The sequence below is a fragment of the Hyperoodon ampullatus genome, assembly GCF_949752795.1.
Source record: "Hyperoodon ampullatus genome assembly, chromosome: 6".
Taxonomy (NCBI): Eukaryota; Metazoa; Chordata; class Mammalia; order Artiodactyla; family Ziphiidae; genus Hyperoodon; species Hyperoodon ampullatus.
This window is the reverse complement of record NC_136919.1, coordinates 15,375,263-15,401,286: the sequence shown is the minus strand read 5'-3', so window position 1 is coordinate 15,401,286 and position 26,024 is coordinate 15,375,263. Positions and strand designations below refer to the sequence as shown.

The 26,024-nt window shown below is 43.9% G+C and overlaps 1 protein-coding gene across 1 annotated transcript in view; it reads right to left on the bottom strand.

Annotated features, from left to right (window-relative positions):
- BRINP1 (BMP/retinoic acid inducible neural specific 1) overlaps positions 1–26,024 on the bottom strand; it is a gene marked incomplete at both ends in the record, with an annotated part of 137,874 nt that overhangs the window by 25,202 nt on the left and 86,648 nt on the right. The window contains 2 exons of the mRNA XM_079706134.1: positions 11,167–11,389; positions 15,981–16,217. Of these exons, the coding sequence (XP_079562260.1) occupies positions 11,167–11,389; positions 15,981–16,217 (460 nt within the window). The remainder of the gene's footprint in view (positions 1–11,166; positions 11,390–15,980; positions 16,218–26,024) is intronic.

Here is a 26,024-nt window from a genome sequence, read left to right as displayed (position 1 = left end):
ATTCACCCGCTTGAATCTGGGCTGGGCTTTTGGCCAACAGAATATGGTGGAAGTGATACTCTCTGACTTCCAAAGCTAAGCTGTAAGAAGCCTTACCATTTCCTTTTAGTCTCAAGGAGGCTGTCATGTTTCAAGAAGCCCAGGCCACCTGGAGAGGGTACGTGTAGAGCCAGCATCCTGCCAGCCCTGGGAGTGAGCCATCTTGGACGTCCAGTCAAGGCCCCCTGTGACCCCAGCCCCAGTCAACCTGAGGGAGCCCCAGCTGTGGCCAGTCAGTCTACAGAATCCTGAGAGTTGATAATAAGTGTTGTTTTGAGCCCAGAAGTCTTGGGTGAATTGTTTGGCAACAACTGATAACCAGAACCCCCCTTTTGCCATCCAGCTCAATATTAAAGTTCCAGTATGCCTTCAAACCAATTATCTATATTTGACTTCTCACTAGATTTTATAGGTAAACACCTCTTTAAAGTAACAATAAAATAATATTTATTGAAGATGGCGGAAGAGTAAGATGCGGAGATCACCTTCCTCCCCACAGATACACCAGAAATACATCTACACATGGAACAACTCCTACAGAACACCTACTGAACGCTGGCAGAAGACCTCAGACCTCCCAAAAGGCAAGAAACTCCCCACGTACCTGGGAAGGGCAAAAGAAAAAAGGATAAACAGAGGCAAAAGGATAGGGACGGGACCTGCCCCAGTGGGAGGGAGCTGTGAAGGAGGAAAGGTTTCCACATACCAGAAGCCCCTTCGCGGGCGGAGACTGCGGGTGGCAGAGGGGGAAAGCTTCCGAGTCGCCGAGGAGAGCACAGCAACAGGGGTGCGGAGGGCAAAGCGGAGAGATTCCCGCACAGAGGATCGGTGCCAACCGGCACTCACCAGCCCGAGAGGCTTGTCTGCTCGGCCGCTGGGGCGGGCGGGGCTGGGAGCTGAGGCTCGGGCTTCAGTCGGAGCGCAGGGAGAGGACTGGTGCTGGCGGCGTGAACACAGCCAGAAGGGGCTAATGCGCCAGAGCTAGCTGGGAGGGAGTCCGGGAAAAAGTCTGGACCTGCCGAAGAGGCAAGAGACTTTTTCTTCCCTCTTTGTTTCCTGGTGCGCGAGGAGAGGGGATTAAGAGCGCTGCTTAAAGGAGCTCCAGAGACAGACGCGAGCCGCGGCCATCAGCGCGGACCCCAGAGACCGGCGTGGGACGCTGGGGCTGCTGCTGCCACCGACAAGAGGCCTGTGTGCGAGCGCAGGTCACTGTCCACGCCCCCTTTCCGGGGAGCCTGTGCAGCCCACCACTGCCGGGGACCCCAGATCCAGGGACGGCTTCCCCGGGAGAGCACACGGCGCGCCTCGGGCTGGTGCAACGTCATGCTGGCCTCTGCCGTGGCAGGCGCGCCCCGCCTCCGTGCCCCTCCCTCCCCCCACCGGCCTGAGTGAGCCAGAGTGCCCGACTCAGCTGCTCCTTTAACCCCGTCCTGTCTGAGTGAAGAACAGACGCCCTCCGGCCAAATCCAAAGCTGAGACCCGGGAGCTGTGAGAACAAAGAAGAGAAAGGGAAATCTCTTCCAGCAGCCTCAGAAGCAGCGGACTAAAGCTCCACAATCAACTTGATGTGCCCTGCATCTGTGGAATACATGCATAGACAAAGAATCATCCCAAATTGAGGAGCCAGGAGTCAGTGCTGTGCCTCTGAGGTGGGAGAGCCAACTTCAGGACACTGGTCCACAAGAGACCTCCCAGCTCCACATAATATCAAACGGTGAAAATCTTCCAGAGATCTCCATCTCAACACCAGCACCCAGCTACACTCAACGACCAGCAAGCTACAGTGCTGGACACCCTATGCCAAACAGCTAGCAAGACAGGAACACAATGCCACCCGTTAGCAGAGAGGTGGCCTAAAATCATAAAAAGTACACAGACACCCCAAAACACACCACCAGACGTGGACCTGCCCACCAGAAAGACAAGATCCAGCCTCATCCACCGGAACACAGACACTAGTCCCCTCCACCAGGAACCCTACACAACCCACTGAACCAACCTTAGCCACTGGGGACAGACACCAAAAACAACGGGAACTACGAACCTGCAGGCTGCAAAAAGGAGACCCCAAACACAGTAAGATAAGCAAAATGAGAAGACAGAAAAACACACAGCAGGTGAAGGAGCAAGATAAAAACCCACCAGACCTAACAAATGAAGAGGAAATAGGCAGTCTACCTGAAAAAGAATTCAGAATAATGATAGTAAAGATGATCCAAAATCTTTGAAATAGAATAGACAAAATGCAAGAAACAGTTAACAAGGACCTAGAAGAACTAACGATGAAACAAGCAACGATAAACAACACAATAAATGAAATTAAAAATACCCTAGATGGGATCAATAGCAGAATAACTGAGGCAGAAGAACGGATAAGTGACGTGGAAGATAAAATAGTGGAAATAACTACTGCAGAGCAGAGATAAAATAGTGGAAATAACTACTGCAGAGCAGAAGAAAGAAGAATGAAAAGAACTGAGGACAGTCTCAGAGACCTCTGGGACAACATTAAACGCACCAACATTCGAATTATAGGGGTTCCAGAAGAAGAAGAGAAAAAGAAAGGGACTGAGAAAATATTTGAAGAGATTATAGTTGAAAACTTCCCTAATATGGGAAAGGAAATAGTTAATCAAGTCCAGGAGGCATAGAGAGTCCCATACAGGATAAATCCAAGGAGAAATACGTCAAGACACATATTAATCAAACTGTCAAAAATTAAACACAAAGAAAACATATTAAAAGCAGCAAGGGGAAAACAACAAATAACACACAAGGGAATCCCCATAAGGTTAACAGCTGATCTTTCAGCAGAAACTCTGCAAGCCAAAAGGGACTGGCAGGACATATTTAAAGTGATGAAGGAGAAAAACCTGCAACCAAGATTACTCTACCCAGCAAGGATCTCATTCAGATTTGATGGAGAAATTAAAACCTTTACAGACGAGCAAAATCTGAGAGAGTTCAGAACCACCAAACGAGCTTTACAACAAATACTAAAGGAACTTCTCTAGGCAAGAAACACAACAGAAGGAAAAGACCTACAATAACGAACCCAAAACAATTAAGAAAATGGGAATAGGAACATACATATCAATAATTACCTTAAATGTAAACGGACTAAATGCTCCTACCAAAAGACACAGATTGGCTGAATGGATACAAAAACAAGACCCATATATATGCTGTCTACAAGAGACCCACTTCAGACCTAGAGACACATACAGATTGAAAGTAAGGGAATGGAAAAAGATATTCCATGCAAATGGAAACCAAAAATAAGCTGGAGTAGCAATTCTCATATCAGACAAAACAGACTTTAAAATAAAGACTACTAGAAGAGACAAAGAAGGACACTACATAATGATCAAGGGATCAATCCAAGAAGAAGATATAACAATTGTAAATATTTATGCACCCAACATAGGAGCACCTCAATACATAAGGCAAATACTAACAGCCATAAAAGGGGAAACTGACAGTAACACATTCACAGTAGGGGACTTTAACACCCTACTTTCACCAATGGACAGATCATCCAAAATGAAAATAAATAAGGAAACACAAGCTTTAAATGATACATTAAACAAGATGGACTTAATTGATATTTATAGGACACTGCATCCAAAAACAATAGAATACACATTTTTCTCAAGTGCTCATGGAACAGTCTCCAGGATAGATCATATCTTGGGTCACAAATCAAGCCTTCGTAAATTTAAGAAAACTGAAATTGTATCAAGTATCTTTTCCGACCACAACGCTATGAGACTAGATATCAATTACAGGAAAAGATCTGTAAAAAATACAAACACATGGAGGCTAAACAATACACTACTTAATAACGAAGTGATCACTGAAGAAATCAAAGAGGATATAAAATAATACCTAGAAACAAATGACAGTGGAGACACGACGACCCAAAACCTATGGGATGCAGCAAAAGCAGTTGTAAGAGGGAAGTTTATAGCAATACAGTCCCACCTTAAGAAACAGGAAACATCTCGAATAAACAACCTGACCTTGCACCTAAAGCAATTAGAGAAGAACAAAAACACCCCAAAGCTAGCAGAAGGAAAGAAATCATAAAAATCAGATCAGAAATAAATGAAAAAGAAATGAAGGAAACGATAGCAAAGATCAATAAAACTAAAAGCTGGTTCTTTGAGAAGATAAACAAAATTGATAAACCATTAGCCAGACTCATCAAGAAAAAAAGGGAGAAGACTCAAATCAATAGAATTAGAAATGAAAAAGGAGAACTAACAACTGACACTGCAGAAGTACAAAAGATCATGAGAGATTACTACAAGCAACTCTATGCCAATAAAATGGACAACCTGGAAGAAATGGACAAATTCTTAGAAATGCACAACCTGCCAAGACTGAATCAGGAAGAAATAGAAAATATGAACAGACCAATCACAAGCACTGAAATTGAAACTGTGATTAAAAATCTTCCAACAAATAAAAGCCCAGGACCAGATGGCTTCACAGGCGAATTCTATCAAACATTTAGAGAAGAGCTAACACCTAACCTTCTCAAACTCTTCCAAAATATAGCAGAGGGGAACACTCCCAAACTCATTCTACAAGGCCACCATCACCTTGATACCAAAACCAGACAAGGATGTCACAGAGAAAGAAAACTACAGGCCAATATCACTGATGAACATAGATGCAAAAATCCTCAACAAAATACTAGCAAACAGAATCCAACAGCACATTAAAAGGATCATACACCATGATCAAGTGGGGTTTATTCCAGGAATGCAAGGATTCTTCAATATATGCAAATCAATCAACGTGATACACCATATTAACAAACTGAAGGAGAAAAACCATATGATCATCTCGATAGACGCAGAGAAAGCTTTCGACAAAATTCAACACCCATTTATGATAAAAACCCTGCAGAAAGTAGGCATAGAGGGAACTTGCCTCAACATAATAAAGGCCATATATGACAAACCCACAGCCAACATTGTCCTCAATGGTGAAAAACTGAAACCATTTCCACTAAGATCAGGAATAAGACAAGGTTGCCCACTCTCACCACTCTTATTCAACATAGTTTTGGAAGTTTTAGCCACAGCCATCAGAGAAGAAAAGGAAATAAAAGGAATCCAAATCGGAAAAGAAGAAGTAAAGCTGTCACTGTTTGCAGATGACATGATACTATACATAGAGAATCCTAAAGATGCTACCAGAAAAGTACTAGAGCTAATCAATGAATTTGGTAAAGTAGCAGGATACAAAATTAATGCACAGAAGTCTCTGGCATTCCTATATACTAATGGTGAAAAATATGAAAGTGAAATTAAGAAAACACTCCCATTTACCATTGCAACAAAAAGAATAAAATATCTAGGATAAACCTACGTAAGGAGACAAAAGACCTGTATACAGAAAATTATAAGACACTAATTATAGAAATTAAAGATGATACAAATAGATGGAGAGATATACCATGTTCTTGGATTGGAAGAATCAACATTGTGAAAATGACTCTACTACCCAAAGCCATCTACAGATTCAATGCAATCCCCATCAAACTACCACTGGCATTTTTCACAGAACTAGAAGAAAAAATTTCACAATTTGTAGGAAACACAAAAGACCCCAAATAGCCAAAGCAATCTTGAGAACGAAAAGTGGAGCTGGAGGAATCAGGCTCCCTGACTTCAGACTATACTACAAAGCTACAGTAATCAAGACAGTATGGTACTGGCACAAAAACAGAAAGATAGATCAATGGAACAGGATAGAAAGCCCAGAGATAAACCCACACACATATGGTCAACTTATCTTTGATAAAGGAGGCAGGAATGTACAGTGGAGAAAGGACAGCCTCTTCAATAAGTGGTGCTGGGAAAACTGGACAGCTACATGTAAAAGTATGAGATTAGATCACTCCCTAACACCATACACAAAAATAAGCTCAAAATGGATTAAAGACCTAAATGTAAGGCCAGAAACTATCAAACTCTTAGAGGAAAACATAGGCAGAACACTCTATGATATAAATCACAGCAAGATCCTTTTTGACCCACCTCCTAGAGAAATGGAAATAAAGACAAAAATAAACACATGGGACCTAATGAAACTCAAAAGCTTTTGCACAGCAAAGGAAACCATAAACAAGACCAAAAGACAACCCTCAGAATGGGAGAAAGTATTTGCAAATGAAGCAACTGACAAAGGATTAATCTCCAAAATTTACCAGCAGCTCATGCAGCTCAATAACAAAAAAACAAACAACCCAATCCAAAAATGGGCAGAAGACCTAAATAGACATTTCTCCACAGAAGATATACAGACTGCCAACAAACACATGAAAGAATGCTCAACATCATTAATCATTAGAGAAATGCAAATCAAAACAAGAATGAGACATCATCTCACACCAGTCAGAATGGCCATCATCAAAAAATCTAGAAACAATAAATGCTGGAGAGGGTGTGGAAAAAAGGGAACACTCTTGCACTGCTGGTGGGAATGTGAATTGGTACAGCCACTATGGAGAACAGTATGGAGGTTCCTTAAAAAACTACAAATAGAACTACCATATGACCCAGCAATCCCACTACTGGGCATATACCCTGAGAAAACCATAATTCAAAAAGAGTCATGTACCAAAATGTTCATTGCAGCCCTATTTACAATAGCCCGGAGATGGAAACAACCTAAGTGTCCATCATCGGATGAATGGATAAAGATGTGGCACATATATACAATGGAATATTACTCAGCCATAAAAAGAAATGAAATTGAGCTATTTGTAATGAGGTGGATAGACCTAGAGTCTGTCATACAGAGTGAAGTAAGTCAGAAAGAGAAAGACAAATACCGTATGCTAACACATATATATGGAATTTAAGAAGAAAAAAAAATGTCATGAAGAACCTAGGGGTAAGACAGGAATAAAGACACAGACCTACTAGAGAATGGACTTGAGGATATGGGGAGGGGGAAGGGTAAGCTGTGAGAAAGCGAAAGAGAGGCATGGACATATATACACTACCAAACGTAAGGTAGATAGCTAGTGGGAAGCAACCGCATAGCAAAGGGAGGTCAGCTCGGTGCTTTGTGACCCCCTGTAGGGGTGGGATAGGGAGGGTGGGAGGGATACGCAAGAGGGAGGGATATGGGAACATATGTATAAGTATAACTGATTCACTTTGTTATAAAGCAGAAACTAACACACCATTGTTAAGCAATTATACTCCAGTAAATATATATATATATATAAATAAAAAAAATATTTATTGCCCTTGGGTACATTATTAAACTGTCTGTGCCTCAGTTCCCTTATCTGTAGAGTAGAAATAGTAAGATAGTAAGAGTACCTAGTTTGTAACATTGCAGTGAGGGGGAAGTGAGTTAATTCATAAGAGATGCTTACAACAGTGCCTGATCTTTAGAATCCATATACAGGTGTCCCCTGCTTTTCAAAAGTCTGCTTTATGCCACTTCGCTTTTACAAAAGATCTTACAAGAGACATGTTTTCACTAACCTAAAGAAATCCAAAGATTTTAGCTTTTATGAAAAAAGGTAATTGCTTCTTTGCTTTATGGCATTTCAGCTTATGAAAGGTTTCACAGAAAAGCTCTATTTTCGGATAGCGGGGGAAACCTGCACTAAGTGACAACTCTCTGTTAACTGAGTCAGGCTTTTTGAATTTTAAAATCTTAATCCTCATACTTAATCTGAAGGCTAGCATAATTATCCCACGTTGCAAATGAAGTGCAGGGACTTACATAAAGCCCTGTGGCTAGTAAACGGAGCCAGGATTTGGATCCAGTCCGTGTGCTGCTAAAGACCCGGGCTCTTTCCCTCTCCCACCCCCACCCAACAAGGCCACCCTTCTTGACACAAGTGATGGCATCTGCTTGGTGGACTCAGCCCCCATGGAGCCCAGGACACAGACAAATCACAGCAGAGCAAGTGGTTCATTTGCAAATTCCAGCTTGCTCAGCTCAGGTGGCCCAAGGTCCCCAGTGTTAGCACCTCTGTCTGACACTGCTTCGTGGCAGGGAGGTGCCCTGCCTGGTGTGAGAAACGCTCATTAAAGCCTCTGGTTCAGATGGCAGGAAGCAGCCCACAGCCAGCAGGGAGGTTCAGTTCTCCTGGGAAAGCTTCAGACGAATCAGCACAGAGCTGCATTTCTATGTCCCCTGTCCATCCCAGTATCCAATACATGCTAAATGAACATAATTGAGTGACATGCCAAAGTGGAATTCCAGGCACCCTCTCCAGGTGAGTGAAGGAGGGATGTAATGATTAGGGCAAGTTTTCTCATCTCAGGAGGAGAGATGACAGCACTGTGAGTTCTTTCTTCGCAGGTCCCAGCGGTGGCAGGATATTTCTAGCTGTCTGTGCCTTGCAGAGGAAGAGCAAATTACAGATGTGGACAGATTTTGCACTCAGAATAGTGAAGCGACCTGCTCAAGGTCCACAGCTTGCTAAGGTTAGGGTGCAATCTCATCCAACCCCCGATTCTGTTCCGTATTCTTCCCGTTACCCGATTTTGTCCCTCCTTCCTCCCTTCTAAGGCCTGTCCAGCTCCTCTCTCCTCTGGAGCCCTCCTGAGCCTTCCCTAGACCCAGTGTGCCCAGTGGTGCTCTATACTCTGTGCCCTGGACACTCTGCTCACCTTTAATAAATGTGTCTTCCCTGTGTCTTTGGGCTTCTGGACTTTCCACTTCATTCTCTGGAGTGACAACCAGCAACACTGATAGGTGCTTTTGTTTAAAGTCTGGTAATGGTTAAGTGTTAACTCCTTTGCCCAGGTGCAGAGCCAGTGTGGTCAGCCTGGGGATGCGCCATTTCTTCACTTAGGGATCTGATCAAAAGCCACCTCTTGTGGTGTCTAGGCTCAATTATATCCCCCCAAAATCCATACATTCAAGTCCTCACCCGCAGTATCTCCGAATGTGACTCTATTTGGAGATAAGGTCTTTAAAGAGGTAATTAAGTTAAAATGAGGTCACTGAGGTGAGCCCTATCCCAATAGGACTGGTGTCCTTATAAGAAAGGAGGATTAGAACACAGATACACAGAGAGCAAAGATCCTGTGAAGACACAGGGAGAAGATGTCCAGCTACAAGCCAAGGAGAGCGGCCTCAGGAATAACCAATACTTCAGTCTCAGACTTCCAGGCACCAGAACTGGGAAAAAATGCATTTCTGTTGTTTAAACCACTCAGTCAGGGGTAGTTAGCTATGGCGGCCCTAGCAAGCTAATATATGTGGGGAGTTCTTCCTGACTGCCAACAGAACTCCTCCTCACTCCTCCTTTAAGAGACATCTTTCATGGCACTGTTACCGTGTTCACTTCCGAATCTCCCCCAATGCCTGATGCAGGTCACGTGACTGATGCTCAGTGGGTCTAAATGGAAGCCACTTCAGACCCTCACTCATGGTGGCAGTTTGGGCAACTGTCACAGATGACAAGGGAGCTATTTGGTGACTGGATCCCTTTCCTAGTCCCTGGTTCTACAGCATTTCAACAAGTAAGCCACTGCCAGCCGAAATTCCATTTGTTTCACAATGATCACAAGCTTTATGAACAGAAAGGGGCTCCAAGTTGGGGGGAATGGGGAGAACAGAGATGAGCATGGACGAGTGCAAAAGGAGAAGGTTTTATTAAGGGAAATAGAAGAAAATCTGCTGACTAATGTGTGGGTTTTAGGTTAATGGGAACTTAAAATAAGGGGCCCTCCATATTGGCTGGTGTAATCAGGAAAGACTTCCTGAAGGAGGAAGCATTTGATCTGAGTCTGGAAAATGAGTGCTTGGGTGAGGGTGGTTGGGATAGAGGAGGACTTTTTAAAGAGTTTGGTGCTTTTTAAATTTTGAGTGCATGTAGAGCAAGCAGGGTGATTAAGAACACAGTACTTAGAGTCAAAGAGTCGGGATATCTTGTCTCTTCTTATATCAGCATCATTGACTTTTGGGGCCAGATCACTGTTTGTTGTGGGGACTGCAGTAGCACTCACATGTGTTATGACACTCAGAAATGTCTTCAGACCTTTCTAAATGTTCCCTGGAGACAAAGCCACCTCCATTGAAAACTACTGACTTACACTGCTGTTTTGGACCAATTCCTTGCCCTCTCTGAGCTTCAGTTTTCTAATCTGTACAATGCGGGTAGCAATTGTGGATGAAATATGTGGCTGACACAGAATCTGTTAAGTGAAGGTGACTTAGCCTCAGTCTTTTTAAGAGTGGATCTATTTTCATTGAATAAAGTTGAATGTGGAATCCCCAAATATGAAACAGATGAAAGCATCACTGCTCTGGCAGAAGCAGGGTGGAGAGACCCCAAGCCTGCCTTCTTGCTCTTCCATGATGCCTTCATGGAAACCCTGGAGACACAAATACAGAAAACCCCCAGATGTAGCTCATGAATGCCCTGGGAGAGTGGAGTCTGAGAGACTTGGATTTGAATTCTAGCTCCTTCTCTGTGGGTCCCTGAGAGAGTTGATAAACCCTAGGTGCTATGAAGGCATGAGCCCTGTCTGGCTTGTTCACCCCTGTGTTCTCCATCATTCTTCAGAATACCTGGTACATCGAGAGCAGGGTTGGGACTAGGGTGGGGCCAGTGAGGCAGGTATGCATTTGAGGAGGCACTCCCCCTCAGGTGAGGACCCTGTCCTCGCGTGACCGGGGAGGGAGTGCTTCCTTCATGGTAGGTGCCTCCTTTGCTTCACTCTACTCCAGCCCCTGAGCAAAGGCCCTCAGTCAATAAATTGTTTGATTCGTCAGTTAACCCAGTTTCTTCACTGTTAAGATGGGGATGCTAAAATCTGCTTTGCCAAGTAATTTTAAAGTTAGATAATACATTTAAGCAACCAGAATAATGTCACATAGCAGTCAGGGCTACTACTAATTTCCTTCATCTGTCAGATGGATCAGACAGACTACAGAGGCTGAAAGTTCAGGGTATTTTCAGGAAACAGAAATCCAGTGCAGCCAGAGCCAGTAGGGGAGAAGCCAGAGACAATCCAGAAAACTGTGGGTCTGGACCATGCAAGGCCATGAGCTCCAGATACATCTTCTGTAGTACATGTGCCCCTGCACCAGGTCTGAGCCTGTGGAGGTGGTAGGTGGGCCAGCACTTACCTCTCTCTAGGCAGCTGGTGGTTGGGATTGTGGCGGCAGCGGACGCTGAGGCCGAAGAGCTTGCGGGCGGTGCGCTGGATCTTCTGCCTCTGGGCCTCCGTGGCGCTCTGCAGGAGCTTGTAGCGGTTCTGCAGGTCCCAGTCGTTGCCCCAGTGCTGATGGATGCTCCCAATGGTCAGGAAGTGGTTGCTAGGGAGACGCTTCATGAACGATTTAAACTCATCTAGCAAGAGACAAAGGCCAAGAAGGCGGGCTGAGCATGACACAGCCCCCATCTGAGGCTCAAGTGCTTAGCCCCATCCACAAGCAAAGCAGGCGCACAATAAAGCCAACTTGTTGGTGGCCTATAAACATGGCACTAGCCTGCTCCACTCCTAGCAGGCAGTGAAGAGGCCACTGTGTTTTCACTGATGGGTCTTTTACTTTGCTGCCGCAGGAGTGAACCTGCATCCCGCATCCTTGCTTCAGACAGGGCTGCCCAAACTTCTGTCATTGGAATGCCAACTTTATGACATTCACATATCACTTGTACTTATATTTACTTGTACTTATCTTTGAATCAATTAAAACAATTTTTTATCCAATCCAAGTAGAGAATCACTATCAAATGCCCTCGGTAGAATGGGAGCTATAAAAATAAAGCTGTAAAAATAAATATAATGAAAATGATATTAATAAATTCTAGCCAAACGCTGTGGCCTGCTAAATGACCGAACCCCTGTGCCTGCTCTCACTTTGAAATTTAGGGAAGGAGCAAGTGATAGATGTAAAAGGATATTAGCAGCAACTGAGACATTCTCTTTGATGTAATCTTCAGGATCGACAGAGAACTGACATCGATCACCCTCCCCACCGTGTGCCCCACTGTCATGGAAGCTGCATGCGTGGACCACCTTACATCAAGTCACATTTTGGGAAACTCAAGCTGCATGTGTGGACCACCTTACGTCAAGTCACATTTTGGGAAACTCCAGATGGGGACGAACTCTTGGGTCTCCTGGGTGAAGATTTCTGCCTCAGTTGGTGATGCTGAGTTTCAGTGTGTCAGCATGTGCTACAAGGTGACACAGCCTTAGAAATTATCTAGGTCAGCTTTCTTGTTCTACATTTGGAGAAACTGAAGCCTCGAGTGGGAATACCATTTTCTGAAGGTAGAACAGTCCATGAGTAACAAGAGGCAGGACTAAAACCTGAGCTGCTGTTTTCTCATCTAATACCTCCTACTCAATCCCCCACTCAACTACTGGGAAAATTAAAAAATTAAGGGGTTGATCATTTTGCAGGAAAAAAAAGGCTAAATGGTTGGGATATCTATCTATCATTTATCTGTCATCTAGCTAGCTAGCTAGCTAGCTAGCTAGCTATCATCTGTCTATAGATATCTGAAGCTTGATATTTTCCATAAAACCTACAAGGAAATTTCAGGTACATTAGGCATTCTTTTCTTTCTAAAAAATGCCTTCAAAGCTCTCGATAAGCACCAGGGTCAGTCTTAAACATCTACAATATATAAGTGATTTTATAGCAAACGTACGAGGTGGGTGCTTTTAGCGCCCCCTTTTATAGAAACTAAGACACAGAGAAGTTAATTAACTTGCCAAGGTCACACAGCCAGCAAATGGTAGAATTAGAACTCTAGACTGGCTCCGAATCTTATGCTCTTATGTAGCACATTACACTTACTCTCAACACATAAAGAGGATCAGTGAATTGAGAGGAAAAAAACTATATATTTTTAATATATTAATATCTTTTCTGTTAAGGTGCTGAAACAGGAGTCTCTGACTCCTCAGGAACCTCGTTATAGACAGTCAGACATGCATGAGTTCAGACTGATTCCTGACCCTTGGATGGCTGTATAAGCATTATTCTCTCAATGCCTCAGTTTCCCCATCTGTCAGTAAGAGCATCTAATTCAAATCTTGAGAGACGCTGTCTGCCTAAATAGTTTTCGATATCCAGAAGGTGCTGAGTGGATGGCTGTGTAAGATTGGGAGGATACACACGACGGTACTGATGGATTTACTCAGTGGGCTGGTGGGGGCAGGGGACTGGCCCTAATGACGCTGCTGCCTTGGCCAGTCCAGCTCTCCTCGCCACACAGCTCATCCTGCAGAGGGCTCTGCTGACCTCGGAGGAGATAACAGTCCTTTCAAAGAACCAGAATTTGGGTCAGATACGAACACCTAATTAAAAAGTGAAAATGATTTCATTTTCTTGACTAAAAGTAGAAGGGTTCCCTCCCAGTAAAGGAAGCGTAGACCCCCATTTATGTGTGTAAACTAGGTCCTATGTGACCACTAACTCTCGAGCCATGAAGGAATCAATGGCTTTGACCTTTGGCCAGTCATTAATTCCTCCAAATTACTTGGGGCTGAGTCATTAAGGTTATGGGTTGCAAAGGAAAAGGAGGAAAGTACACATGTACAAGCCACATACACGTGTGGATGGATGGCTTTGTTTTCATGGGTACAAACATTTCAAATGGATGAGTGCAGGATCTAGAGGAAAGGCGTGCTTTTGTGGAGAGACAATCATGACACAGAAATCATTTCTGTGGCCTTTTCAGCTTACCCTGTAGCATCTCAGCTTTCTGCATTTCCTCCCACACCCACCCACTCAGAGTGGCTTCTCTTCCTTGGGAATAAGGATTCTGTGCTAGGGATCCCTACTACTTGTGCACACAGCCTACACCCCCCTCTGCTTTTTAGCAATCAGTAGAATCTCTTTTCAAAAGCATTTTATCAAATGCTTCTTTTGTTTGAGGCCAAATAATCATCATAATACATTTCCATCATGAACCTCTCCTCTTTCATGGATTCCCAGGATTTTAAATGGACTAATGCGTGCAGGTTCCTAAGGCCTCACAGCTCCACTTGATGACCCCATGAGAGCAGAATCATGGATGCATTCTGCGCTCCCAGAACTGGTGGGAGGTCTAGAGATAATGGAAACCAGTGGTTTTCAAACACAGCGCTCTACAGCTCAGCTTTTTTTTTTTTTTTTTTTTTTTTTTGCGGTATGCGGGCCTGTCACTGTTGTGGCCTCTCCCGTTGCGGAGCACAGGCTCCGGACGCGCAGGCTCAGCGGCCATGGCTCACGGGCCCAGCCGCTCCGCGGCATGTGGGATCCTCCCAGACCAGGGCACGAACCCATGTCCCCTGCAGCGGCAGGCGGACTCTCAACCACTGCGCCACCAGGGAAGCCCCTACAGCTCAGCTTTTATCTGTGGTACACAGTGGCTCCAAGGTAAGATTTTGTTTGATCAAAGGGTTTCTTGGCTAAAGATTTAAATAAATTCAAATATTAAAAACACAAACATGTCCTCTCATTTATCAGATGAGGGAACTGAGGCCTGGGGGTGGGTAAAGTAGAATTAATAAGTTACAAAAGCTGCTATGAGCAGTGGATTTGGAATCAGGCATTCCATTACCAGCGCAGTCATTTACTAACTACGTAACCCAGGGGAAGACACTGGGTCTTGACACCCTCCCTCCTCTAGAACACAGGAATATCACTACTCACTTTAACTCAATCTATTAATGTTGTAATAGATTTAAGGGATATAAGGTTGTGTTAAAAACAGAAACGCTCTCTACATACGTCCATTTATTTAACAGATCTCTGAGCACATATTAAATGCCAAATATCTACTTGGCATCTGTTTTTGGAAGTCTCCAGGGTTCCCAAGCTTTTCATGTCCAAAACTGAGTACACAGTCTTCTTTCCAAACCTTCCAGGGTGTTCTAGCTCTATGAATGGTACCAGCATCCATCAGATTGTCTAGCAAGCATACCTAAAAAAGGTCCTTGGAGCTCACCTCAAAACCCTTCCCTTGAACTCTCAGAGTCAATCTACCATCAAGCCCTGCTAATTGTTCCTTCTAAATACCTCAGCATCTCTGCACGTTTCCCATTTTTACTACATATACAACCCCTGTAACTCACATGGCAACCACCTCTCTCCCAGGCGCCTCCCACTGGCCCACCTGCGCTCACCCTCTGGTCTCTGCACACACTCAGGTACTGAGACTCTCCCTCGAGGCGGCCTCTCCTGACTCCCTGGCCATACTGCCCTCCAACACCATGAGATTTGTTCACAGGAGCCCCTCGCTCCTTACACACATATGATTAGCATGTCACTATTCTCTGCAGAGTTACATGTTAGGTGCCGGGATTGCCCATTAACTAGAAGCTCCACGAGGCAAAAATCCAACTTTGCACCTCACCTACTTTATGGCCTCGGGTGACTGATGTTCCTCCCCTGAAATTCATTTTTCTCAACCACAAAAACAGGAAATAGCTAAGTTACCTGAAAAGTGACTTCCAGCTATGAAAGTCTGTGAATTCGTTGGATATCTACAGCAATATCTACCTATGTATGAACATATATATAGATATATACATACCCATATTTACACATATATGTGTGTTCACTTATTCAGGGAGACAGGTACACACACGTGCACACACACACACACACACACACACAGACTCAGGAATCCATACAACAAGCTTTGACTCCCCTCTCCAGAGGCTTCCTATGTGCTAGCACACATTATTCTCTCTGTCGTCTGGATACCACAGAAGCAATACATCATAGGACCACACACTTGATTATGTTATTCAGCATTCCACTCGCTGGAGATTTACTGAGTGCCTACTCTTTGATGGCTACTAGGATGGCTCTGGACCCTCCAACGTGAATGACTTGGGGGTCACTGAATGTTCCCCTCAGCCATACTAATTCCAGTGAGATCATTTTCTCGACTTGGCATGGTACCATTCATGCAGTAGTAGCATTAGGCTCTCTACCTGAATTCTCCAGGTCCTTGTAAGCTTCGGCCCAAGACTTGGCCATGTTGGCCAGCGTGTACTCTATGATCTGGATGTCGGTGATGGGGCAGTTGCACTGCGGGAACTCCTCGGCACACTGGCATCTACACTGGCTGTTCTGGCACACGTATTCCCCCTCACCGTTGCACATGATGTAGCTCAAGGCTGATTGGACAAATTTCTCTTGCAGATACTGAGGGAAGATGATCTGAAGACCTATTTGAAAATAGCAAGGAGGGGAAAAGGAAAGGTTAGAAAAGGTGTTTCATTAACAATTTCGAGAGGTGATGCGTAGGACTCCGAAGCTGCTAGCTTTCTCTTTGTGTAACCAAACTATTTCTGGACCTGCCTAGATCCACACAGGACATAATTGGCGAGGCCTCCAGTTGCCTTACTTCTAGTTAAACTTCTCAGGTCATGACCTTGGCCATCTCTGTACTGCATACTCTATTCCGTGATATTAGGACTGACGCTAGAGCCAGATCTGTTAATATACCTTTTCCATTTTGGGAAAAAACCCTTATTGAAAGCACAAGATTGCTGTTTATTTTTCTTTATTTCCTTCTTTTCTTTCCTTTTCCTTTTATCTAATATTTATGAACCCTATTTATGAAGCACAAGTCCTGAGCTAGGCACTAGGTCTATAGAGATAAAAAAGACATGATCTTTGCCCTTGGGGAGTTTATAATATAATCAGCAGGGGTAGACATGGACACACATCATCATAACATAGCTTTATAGACCCAGAGCAGAGCCGGCCATATGAGGTAACTGGACAGCAGAAGGCTGCAAATAGCATTGCTGGGATAGCAGGGAAACTTTTGCAGAGGAGATGATATTTGGGCTGGTTGAAAAGTGAACAAGAGATCATTATGTAAAAAGGAACAGGACGCATACTCTAAAGAGAGGGGTAGCAAGAACTAAGACTTAACATGTCTGGGAGTTGCTGGTGAATGAAATGAATTTGATGGGTGGGGTTGCAGTGCTGGAGGAGAATGGATTTTAGAAAAGGGCAGATGCCAGAGTGCAAAGGTCGTTATTATATGCTAAGGAACTTGGACTCCATCCTGTGAATAATGGGAATACTTTGGTAGTTTCCTGGGTAAGGATGATATAAATAGAGTTATATAATTTAACAGGACCACAGTATCACTCACACATACACATAAATATCAGTCAGTGGAGAATGGCATCAAATTAAATTAATTATCTGTTCTTTGGTTAAAAATGAAGAAGGCAAAGCCCACCAAGAGGAAATGAGTAACTCATGGTTATAAGATGAGAACTGTTGACCACATCTCATGATTTTTTTCCTCTATACTTGACTAATCAAAGTCCTAAGCCAGAGGGCCAATGATGGAGAAGGATTTATCTGGGCATGAGCACTACTCTTGTACCTATGAAATGTCAGCACAGCAGGCCATCGCCTATGGTGCCCAGAAAAAAGGACAACTCTGGGCTAAATTAATTAATTCAAGCACTTTTGCCTGGGACATTTCTCTCCACCTCATTTGGAGCTGCCAACAGTTTTTGCCACCAATGCATACTGGGGTAATGGTTTTACTACCCACTGTGTAAAAGAGAACTGTGCTGTTTGGATTAAATTTTTTTTCTCATTCCTGCTTCAGGGACATCCCTAATCCTACTCATCAGGGATCTGCTGAATAAACTCAGCATTTCTTTCACTCTCGACTTCAAAGTTGTGTTTCTAGATTTTTATCTTTGTTTCTCTTGCTTTCAAATTATTAAAAAAAAAACGAAGCCCATCATTTCAACCTGTCTTCATATGGCAGCTAAAAAAAGACTATTTTCAGGGCTTCCCTGGTGGCGCAGTGGTTGGGGGTCCGCCTGCCGATGCAGGGGATACGGGTTCGTGCCCCGGTCTGGGAAGATCCCACATGCCGCGGAGCGGCTGGGCCCGTGAGCCATGGCCGCTGGGCCTGCGCGTCCGGAGCCTGTGCTCTGCAGCGGGAGTGGCCACAGCGGTGAGAGGCCCGCGTACCGCAAAAAAAAAAAAAAAAAAAAAGACTTTCAGCGGGGCCTTGTGAAGAAGAAGACTGTGCTTCTAGTATGCCTTCTGGTAGGAAATCATAACACAGTAGTTAAGAGCTGGGCATGACTAGAGTCAGGTTTCTCTACTGACTACCTAAGTCATCTCAAGTTAGTTAGTCAACCTCTCAAAGGCTCCACTTTCTCTTCTCTAAAATGGAGATACCTTTAGTACCTATATCAGAGGGTTATTGAGAGAGCTAAGTGAAATAATTCTTTAGAATTGTCTAGAACAAGTCCCTGATGCATAGCAAACAAACAAATGTGATTTATTCCTATTTTTGATGATGATGATGACAGGGATGCCATTTCTCTGATTAAAGTTTTTTAAAAAGTTTCAACAGAAACTTCGGGATAAACAAAGGAACAATAGCTGTGAGTATCTAATCAGAAGAAGAAAATATCCAGAAGGCAGTGTTTGGGTATTTGGAGAGCTTCCACAAAAAAGTGGGGTTTAGAATTATGTGTTTGTTGAACCAGCATTGGTGGGAGGGCTATCCGGAAAGGTGGATCCTTTGTCAACATGCACGGAAGACGTTCTAACAGACAGAGCTGAACAGCCCCGGGGCGATGATCCACCACAAGGCTGGGCGGGTGAGTGCCACCCCAATGAGCAGAGGGTCCAAATGAGTGAGTCACTGCTCAGAAGGGCTCCTGTACGGAGGGGTATGATGCAAATACCAAAAGGTAGAGCAAACCAAATCAAGCAGTAAAGTCCTTCTAAACCAAGTCTCTAATTCTTTCAGAGTATGCATTATTGAGTCACTTTATCTGTATCACCATTTTCACTTCCAAAGCAAAATTTATTTTTAGCTGATCCCAATCCCCTATAGGCATCTAAGTCTATGGATTGGGGTTAAGTTTCTGTTGCTTAAAGAAATTCTACAGACTGTACTCTCAGTCCTACTTTTCTAGCTTGCTCATCATTTTCTTTCTCCCCCTTTGTAGGGGATAAAATATTCTATTCTTAGTCCCAGCCCAAAAGGAATTTGGGGAGAGCATTTTTCAAAAATTGCATTAAATCATTTCTCCGTCTGGCAAGGATACAAAAGGCAGTATTACCTATCCCATTTAATGCAACTGAAAACAGATGAAGTTTGGGATCGGGGGGTTTGTGAGAGCAGCTGAAACACAAAACTGGTTGCTCTTTAAAAATGGAAACCCAGAACCTGCCAAGCTGTCTCTGAGGCGGAATCTCCTGGGCAAATTTGAAAGAGAATAATGAAGACATAGCAATTAAAAAGCACTTTTCTGCAAAATGTCATTACTATTTAAAGTTACATAACCATTTCTCCAGCAGCGGAGGTTCACATAGCAGTCACCGGCAGTGTCATCTCCCAATGGCCTGTGTCCAACAAAGAGGCCCATTGCTGAGCACCTCCTACATGGGCGCCTGAGTCCTGCCGGCTTCAATGGGAGCCATAAATAATTTGGAGGGGGATTTGGCCTGGGGAACCACAGTTTGAAAGATATACAGCTGCCGGCTGGGATGGAATCTTCTGTCCCCAGAGTTCCCAAAGATACACACACACACCCACACACACAAAGGAAAACTGAGAAAATCAGAGAGAGAAAAAGGCCACCCTTGGTGCCAAGCATATAAATTTGGCCTCACAAAACCCAGGAAGGCAAGAGTTGAAAGTTCTATTTGCACAGCGACTCACCCGTGCTAAACATATGGAATCTGCTCCCCCCACCCAAGTCTTGTTATACTTAAAAAAAAAATCTTGTTGTACTTTAAAATGGAATGTCGATGTGGGAACCCCCATGTCCTCTGCCTTCTCTTCTCCTGATTTCTGCCCCATCTTCCTCAGTCCCCCCTCCTGCCTCACCTTCAACACGCATGTCGCACGGTATCTTTTGTATTTTACGTACAGTCTCTGTGTGCTGTCACACGAGAGGGTACCTCTATTTCATTGACCGCCTCCTTCCTCTTCTCTCCTAATCCTCTCTTCTTTTTTTTCAGGACACACGGGCATCCTGCCCTTTTTCAGTCCCTCTTTTGTGCCAGTCTTATTCTTTCTACAGTCTCTGCACTTGTCCTCCCCTGTGCCTAGAATACTCCTTTCCCAGATCTCTGCCTGGCCCCCTTGTCCTGCCATCCAGACTTGCCCAGACCACCCGAGTTAAAATGTCTCTTCTATTTGCTTCACAGAATTAGTTTCTGAATGAAATTACCTTATTCATTTGTCTTTATTTTTGTTCCATCTCCCCCATTAGACAGTGGGCTTAAGGGGGACAGCCCACTGTCTAATGGGGGAGATGGGCTTTAGGGGGACAGAGGCTTATCTGTCCACGACAAGCCCCCAGAGTGTAACTTAAGGCCAAGCCCGGTGGAGGTTTCAGACTCTCATTTGTTGAATGAAAGAAGCATCCCCTTTCTCATCCCAACTGAAGAGAAAGTTGTCCCTAAAACCTTTGAGGCCGTTAGAATTGAGGACATGTCCATAGCTCCACAACTATAGTAAAAGACTCAGGACTTGAATCTGGGAATTAGGACTGAATTCTGAAACACTCGCAGTTCCTTCCACGTCTCCAGTGGGTAAGTGTGGAAACTGAGACGAATGCCTGGCTTGGGGCCTCTGTGGTACCTATGGCACAGAGTGGCCTCTGGGAATGTCTTAGCCCCTCTGAAACTCAGTTTTCTTGCCTGTGAAGTTAAAAATCCCAATAACCACCTTCCAGGGCCGTTGAAAAGGGTAAACAAGGGGAGAAAAGGCATAAACAGCACTTTAGCAAACACCTGACTCTTATGGGCTGAATGTTTGTGCCCCTCCCACCCCAATTTCATATACTGAAACCTTAACCCTGCCCCCCTTGTGATGGCATTAAGAGGCGGGGCCTTTGAAAGATGATTACATTTAGATGAGGTCATGAAGGTGGGGTCTCCATGATGGGATTAGTGCCCTTACAGGAAGAGGAAGAGACGGGAAGGCACGCACGCTTGCGCTCGCTCTTTCTTCCTCCCTCTCTCCCTCTCCCTCTCCATCTCTCCCTCTCTCTCTCCCTCTCCCCCTCCTCCCCTCCTTCCCTCCCTGAGCACACACTAAGAAAAGGCCATGTGAGCACACAGTGAGAAAGCAGCTGTCTACAAGCCAGGAATGTGCCTTAATCGGACACCAAATCTGTTGGCACCTTGACCTTAGACTTCCCAGCCTCCAGAATGGTAATAAATAATGTCTCTTGTTCAAACAACCCAATCTATGGTATTTTGTTATAATTAAGTGTTCAATAAATGTTAGGTTCCTCCATTTACACCCTATTAGAACATAAGCCATTACCTGGACCTAACCTGAGCCCTTCTTGGAAAAAGCCTTCTTGAGTAGCCCCATTTGGGCTAGTAGGAAACATGCCAAGAGTGCATTTTGTCTTAATAGCATTATAGTAATTATTGTAGGTGCTCATTATTATTGTTCCATTGTTTGTACTTCAATGAATTTTCCTTCCTTCCCTCCTTCCTTCCTTCCCTCCTTCCTTCCCTCCCTCCCTCCCGCCTTTCCTTCCTTGCCTTCTCCCTTCCATCTATCTTCTTCTTCTCTCCATCTCTCTTCCCTTCTTTCCACACATATTGCTTAAGCTCTACTGGGTGGCAGGCACTGTGCCATGGATACCAGGGTGAATAAAGCAGGCAACTCCCTGCCCTCGCTGACCTCACAGTTAAGGAAGGAGACAGATCTGTAAACAAGCTGCTTGGATGCAGTGAGACCAGTGCTTTAGCAGAAGCACAAGATTGCTCGGGAACACACGGGAAGAATACCTAGCCCAGCATGGAGTAGGGGTGGTCAAAGACTCTCTTCTTGAGGAAGCAGCATTTTTAGGCTGAGACCCAACGGATTAACAGGAGTTAGGGGAGTTAGGGGATGGGAGATCCACAGGAAGAGTGTTCTAGAAAGTGGAAACAGCATGTGCAAAGGCCTCAGGAAATACTACTCTTTCCAACTAAGAACCAACTTAGCCATCACCTTTCTTTCTGATTAAGGTTCATCTTTTTTTGTTTGTTCATTTACTTCCAAGTTCCCTAGAGAAGAACAACTTCCGGCACCTCAGAGAAGATCACAGCTCTGAAGGGAAGAATGACACAGAGCAGAGATCTGTCAGCTCATTAGAGGAACAGCACTTCTGACAATAACAAAGGTCAAGGATCCTGGTCTCTTACAGGCAGGGAGTGAACCTGAGGTTCAGAAAAAGAAAAGGCGGCTCACTGTGCTGCTGAGTTTCAACCATTGGGGGGCGCTAAAGTAACATAACTTTCAGGGTAACCTTACATTGGATCCCTGGAGACCTTTGAGGACATTGTCAATATTGCTGTGTAAAGCAGGCACCTGGTTCAGGTGACTGTGCTCAGTGAGCTAGGGAACACTTAAATGTCTGGAAAAGAGGACACTATCAACAAAAGCCAAGGTGCTCCTGAGATCTGGAGATTATAATCCAACCTTCCTCCCTGACCCTGCTCCTGCTCCTCTGCTGATAGGACCTCTTAGCCACTTTCTCCTTCCTTCAACAAGCAGTACCTGAGGAACTGCTGGACGAGATGTTTCCTACCTTCTAAGAACGCAAAAGTGCTACCTGGAGATTCAAAACTAAAGTTCTGAATCCAAGAGACAAAAGCCTTAACTGATGATTAAAACGTAAAGTTGCATGATGTCTGGTAAATAGTAGGTGTTCAATAGATATATTTCAAATATTGAATAAGTCAGTGATCTATTATGAAGATGAAAGAAAATAAGCCTGGGCATGATAATTATGGAAGACTTTGTGATGTGCGTAGGATGTGGGTAGAGTCTTGAGACACGAGCCTGGTCTCAGTGGATAAAGAAGGGCATCCCCAGCGTCCCATGGAGAAGGCATACGCTGCACAAAGTTGGGTCAGTGTGTGCATACCTTGTATCAATCTAAGTCTTGTTCAAGGCAAGAGCTCTATATCTTCCTTTTGTTTCCCTCAGCTTTGTTTTATTTTATTCTATATCCTAATTACCTAATATAGTAATATTTTTGATGGATTTGCTCTTTTCTGACCTATTTCATTAAACATTAAATGTACAATCTCTTACAGTGCTAAGAGGAAGAGGGAAAAATACAGGTTCTGTTTTGGTTGAGTATAAATATTTTTCTATCCTGTTCTTGCATCAGAATGTGGCCCCCTGTAGATCTCTCAGAGCCCTATAGGAGTCCTCCACCTGTTGTCTTGTACCTGCTAAGTTCTGCTTGTCAAATTCTGTCCATTTCTGAAAAGCATGAGGTGAGGAGAACCACAACAAGGACTGTACCTTTTGCAAAAAGTCAGCCTGACCCCCTTCCTGTGAAAGCCTAGGGATTTCAGACTCTGGCAGATAAAGGACTTGATGGTTCCAGCAGTCACTCTGAACCTCAGTGTAATGAAGGCATGCAGGTCAATTACCCATCTGTTTGTGTTTCTATTGCCGTGAATTACAGTATCTATCGCTGACAGCTCATTGGAGTGGAATGGAAATAAGATGATAATTCACAGGGTGAAACTGTGCAGAAAGGGCAAAAAGGCTATGATCTCATTCAGAAGCTCAGCCCTGTCTCCATGACGGGTCATTTGCACTCCAGGAAATGAAGAAAGGCAGCTACCTGGGGGGAAAAGTGGGTGGGTTCTGGCTCCCCCTTCTGGATAGAATAACCTTTTGTTTTCCCAGGTATCATCATCTATCCTGCGGGATCTTGAGGAGTAGACATGGAACTCTTGGAGGAAAAATACAGGTAAACGATATTCTGCACAATAAAATGAAAACCTTTTTAACGAGCAGAAGTTTTGAGGGGTGAAACAGGTTGCCTTAGTAGGTAGAGGGCTCCTCATCACTGGCAGTATAGAAAGGTGACCCTGTAGGGATGCTCCAAAGAACCTATTAATGCATATTCAGTGCCCCTCCCTGCAGTGTCCTGCCTTTGAAAAAATTACACACTCCCACCCTCTGAACTCAGATAGGTTCCCATGACATGTTTTGGTTAATGAAATGTGCAAGTGATGTTTGCAACTTCCAAAACGAAGCTATGAGAACCAACATATGGATCCATCAGATTCTCTTTTCCCATCACCACAAAAACAACAATGTTCCATCTAGAGGCCATGGCTGTTCTCCAGATAAGTGCCTTCTTCATTCTGTGAAGCAGAATCACAATTGACTTGTGACCATGATGTAGCATCAGTAAGAAATGAGTATTTACATTTGCCAACCACTGAGATTCAGGGATTGTTTGTTAGCACAACATAACCTAGCCTATACTGATGGATACAGGAAGTGGCAAACTGGGGCCCGTGGGCCTATTTTCACAAATTAATTCTATTGGAATGCAACCACACAGATTGAAGTATTGTTTACAGCTGCTTTCACATTACAATGGAAGAGCTGGATAGTTGCAACAGAGACTGTGTGTGACCCACAAAGCCTAAAATATTTACCATCTGGCTCTTTACAGAAAAAGTTGGCCAGCCAGTGTACTAGTTGATCATGAAGATTCTTTCAACCTTGATTTTCTGAGTCTATTCTGTGCTGGTCTTATTTCAATTATTATGCCAAATAGGCATCTATTAGGTGCCAGGTATTCTTTCAGGCACTGGCGAAAAGGCAAGGAACTAGAAACAAAATCCTTGCTCTCATGGAACTTAAGTGAGGCAGACAATCAGAGGAGGATTTAAACTGGCAAAAGGGATTGGGGGCAGGGAGACTTCTAAATGACAATTTTAACTTTGAAAAAGAGAATATGGTCTAAACTATGAAATCGCTAACGATAAGGAGGCCAAAATACTTTTTTTCTCCAACATAATTTTAAAATTCAATTTCATAAAATTGCAACATGAAGATGCCCTTGAAGCTTTAAGAAGAGGTTGAGTCAATTTAAACCTAAGCTTCTTCATAGAATTCATGATAAAAACCAAATGACACCTCTAAGACTCTGTGTCACCTGATCCCTAGATCAGCTGATGTCAGCAGATTCTTTTCTCACCTAACTTCCTTTTTTTGCTACATCCTGTACCACGACCACCGCTGTCCCCCAGATGCTCCAAATTCTCTTTGTTCAAATTTTGACTCCAGCTCTTATTAACGGCATGACCTTGGGAAGTTAAAACTAAGAGGCTTAACTTCTCTGATTTTCAGTTTCCTCATTAAAGCTTCCTGTGTAGGGTTTTTGTAAAAGTTAAATGAACAATTTTATACCTTGATTGTGGTGGTATCTTGATTACATGATTGGATATGTCTGACATATTCATAGAACTGTTCACCTCAAAAGGGTGAATTTTTCTGGATGTAAGTTATATCTCCATGAATGGGAAAACAAAATCAATTATGTAACCCATGTGAAGCTCTTAGTGCATGATAGTTATCCAACTAATGTCATTTCCTGTCCTCACCCTGTTTTCTATTGCTTTCTCTGGAAGCTTTTGACAATCTGAGGCATTCTCTCTGTGGGCAACCCAAGCACCTTGCACATAACTCAAATTCTAAGAGAACACGTACTGCATCATACTATGTGTGTCTATATTCACGTTCCTCCTGTTCTGTGAGCTCCTTGAACGCAAGAGGCAGTACCTCATTCACCTCCCACTTCCTTGTTATCTGGCACATTATTGGGTACCCAGTAAATGAGTTTGAATGAAGGTGAATTTAGAGAGGATGTGTTTCAAAGAGGACTGTGTTTCTCTGTTCTGGGCTTAGCACAGCCCACCTCTCTAGAGCCATCCCTCATGAGCAGGACCTGTATCATCTTTCCCAACATCATAGCTTGAAACCTGAAGCCACTTTAACTTCAGCTCAATAGTGAAGGGGACAGGTGCTCAGAAACATCTGAGTGAAAAAATGCACAAATTGAAAAAACATCCTAGGAGAACAATGATGCTAAAGGCCTTGACCACTAATTTCAGCACATATTTTGTTTGGGATCCATTGCTACAAATTATGATTCTTGAGAACTATAACTGCCTTTTCATTCTTTCCATGCTATCAAGCACAA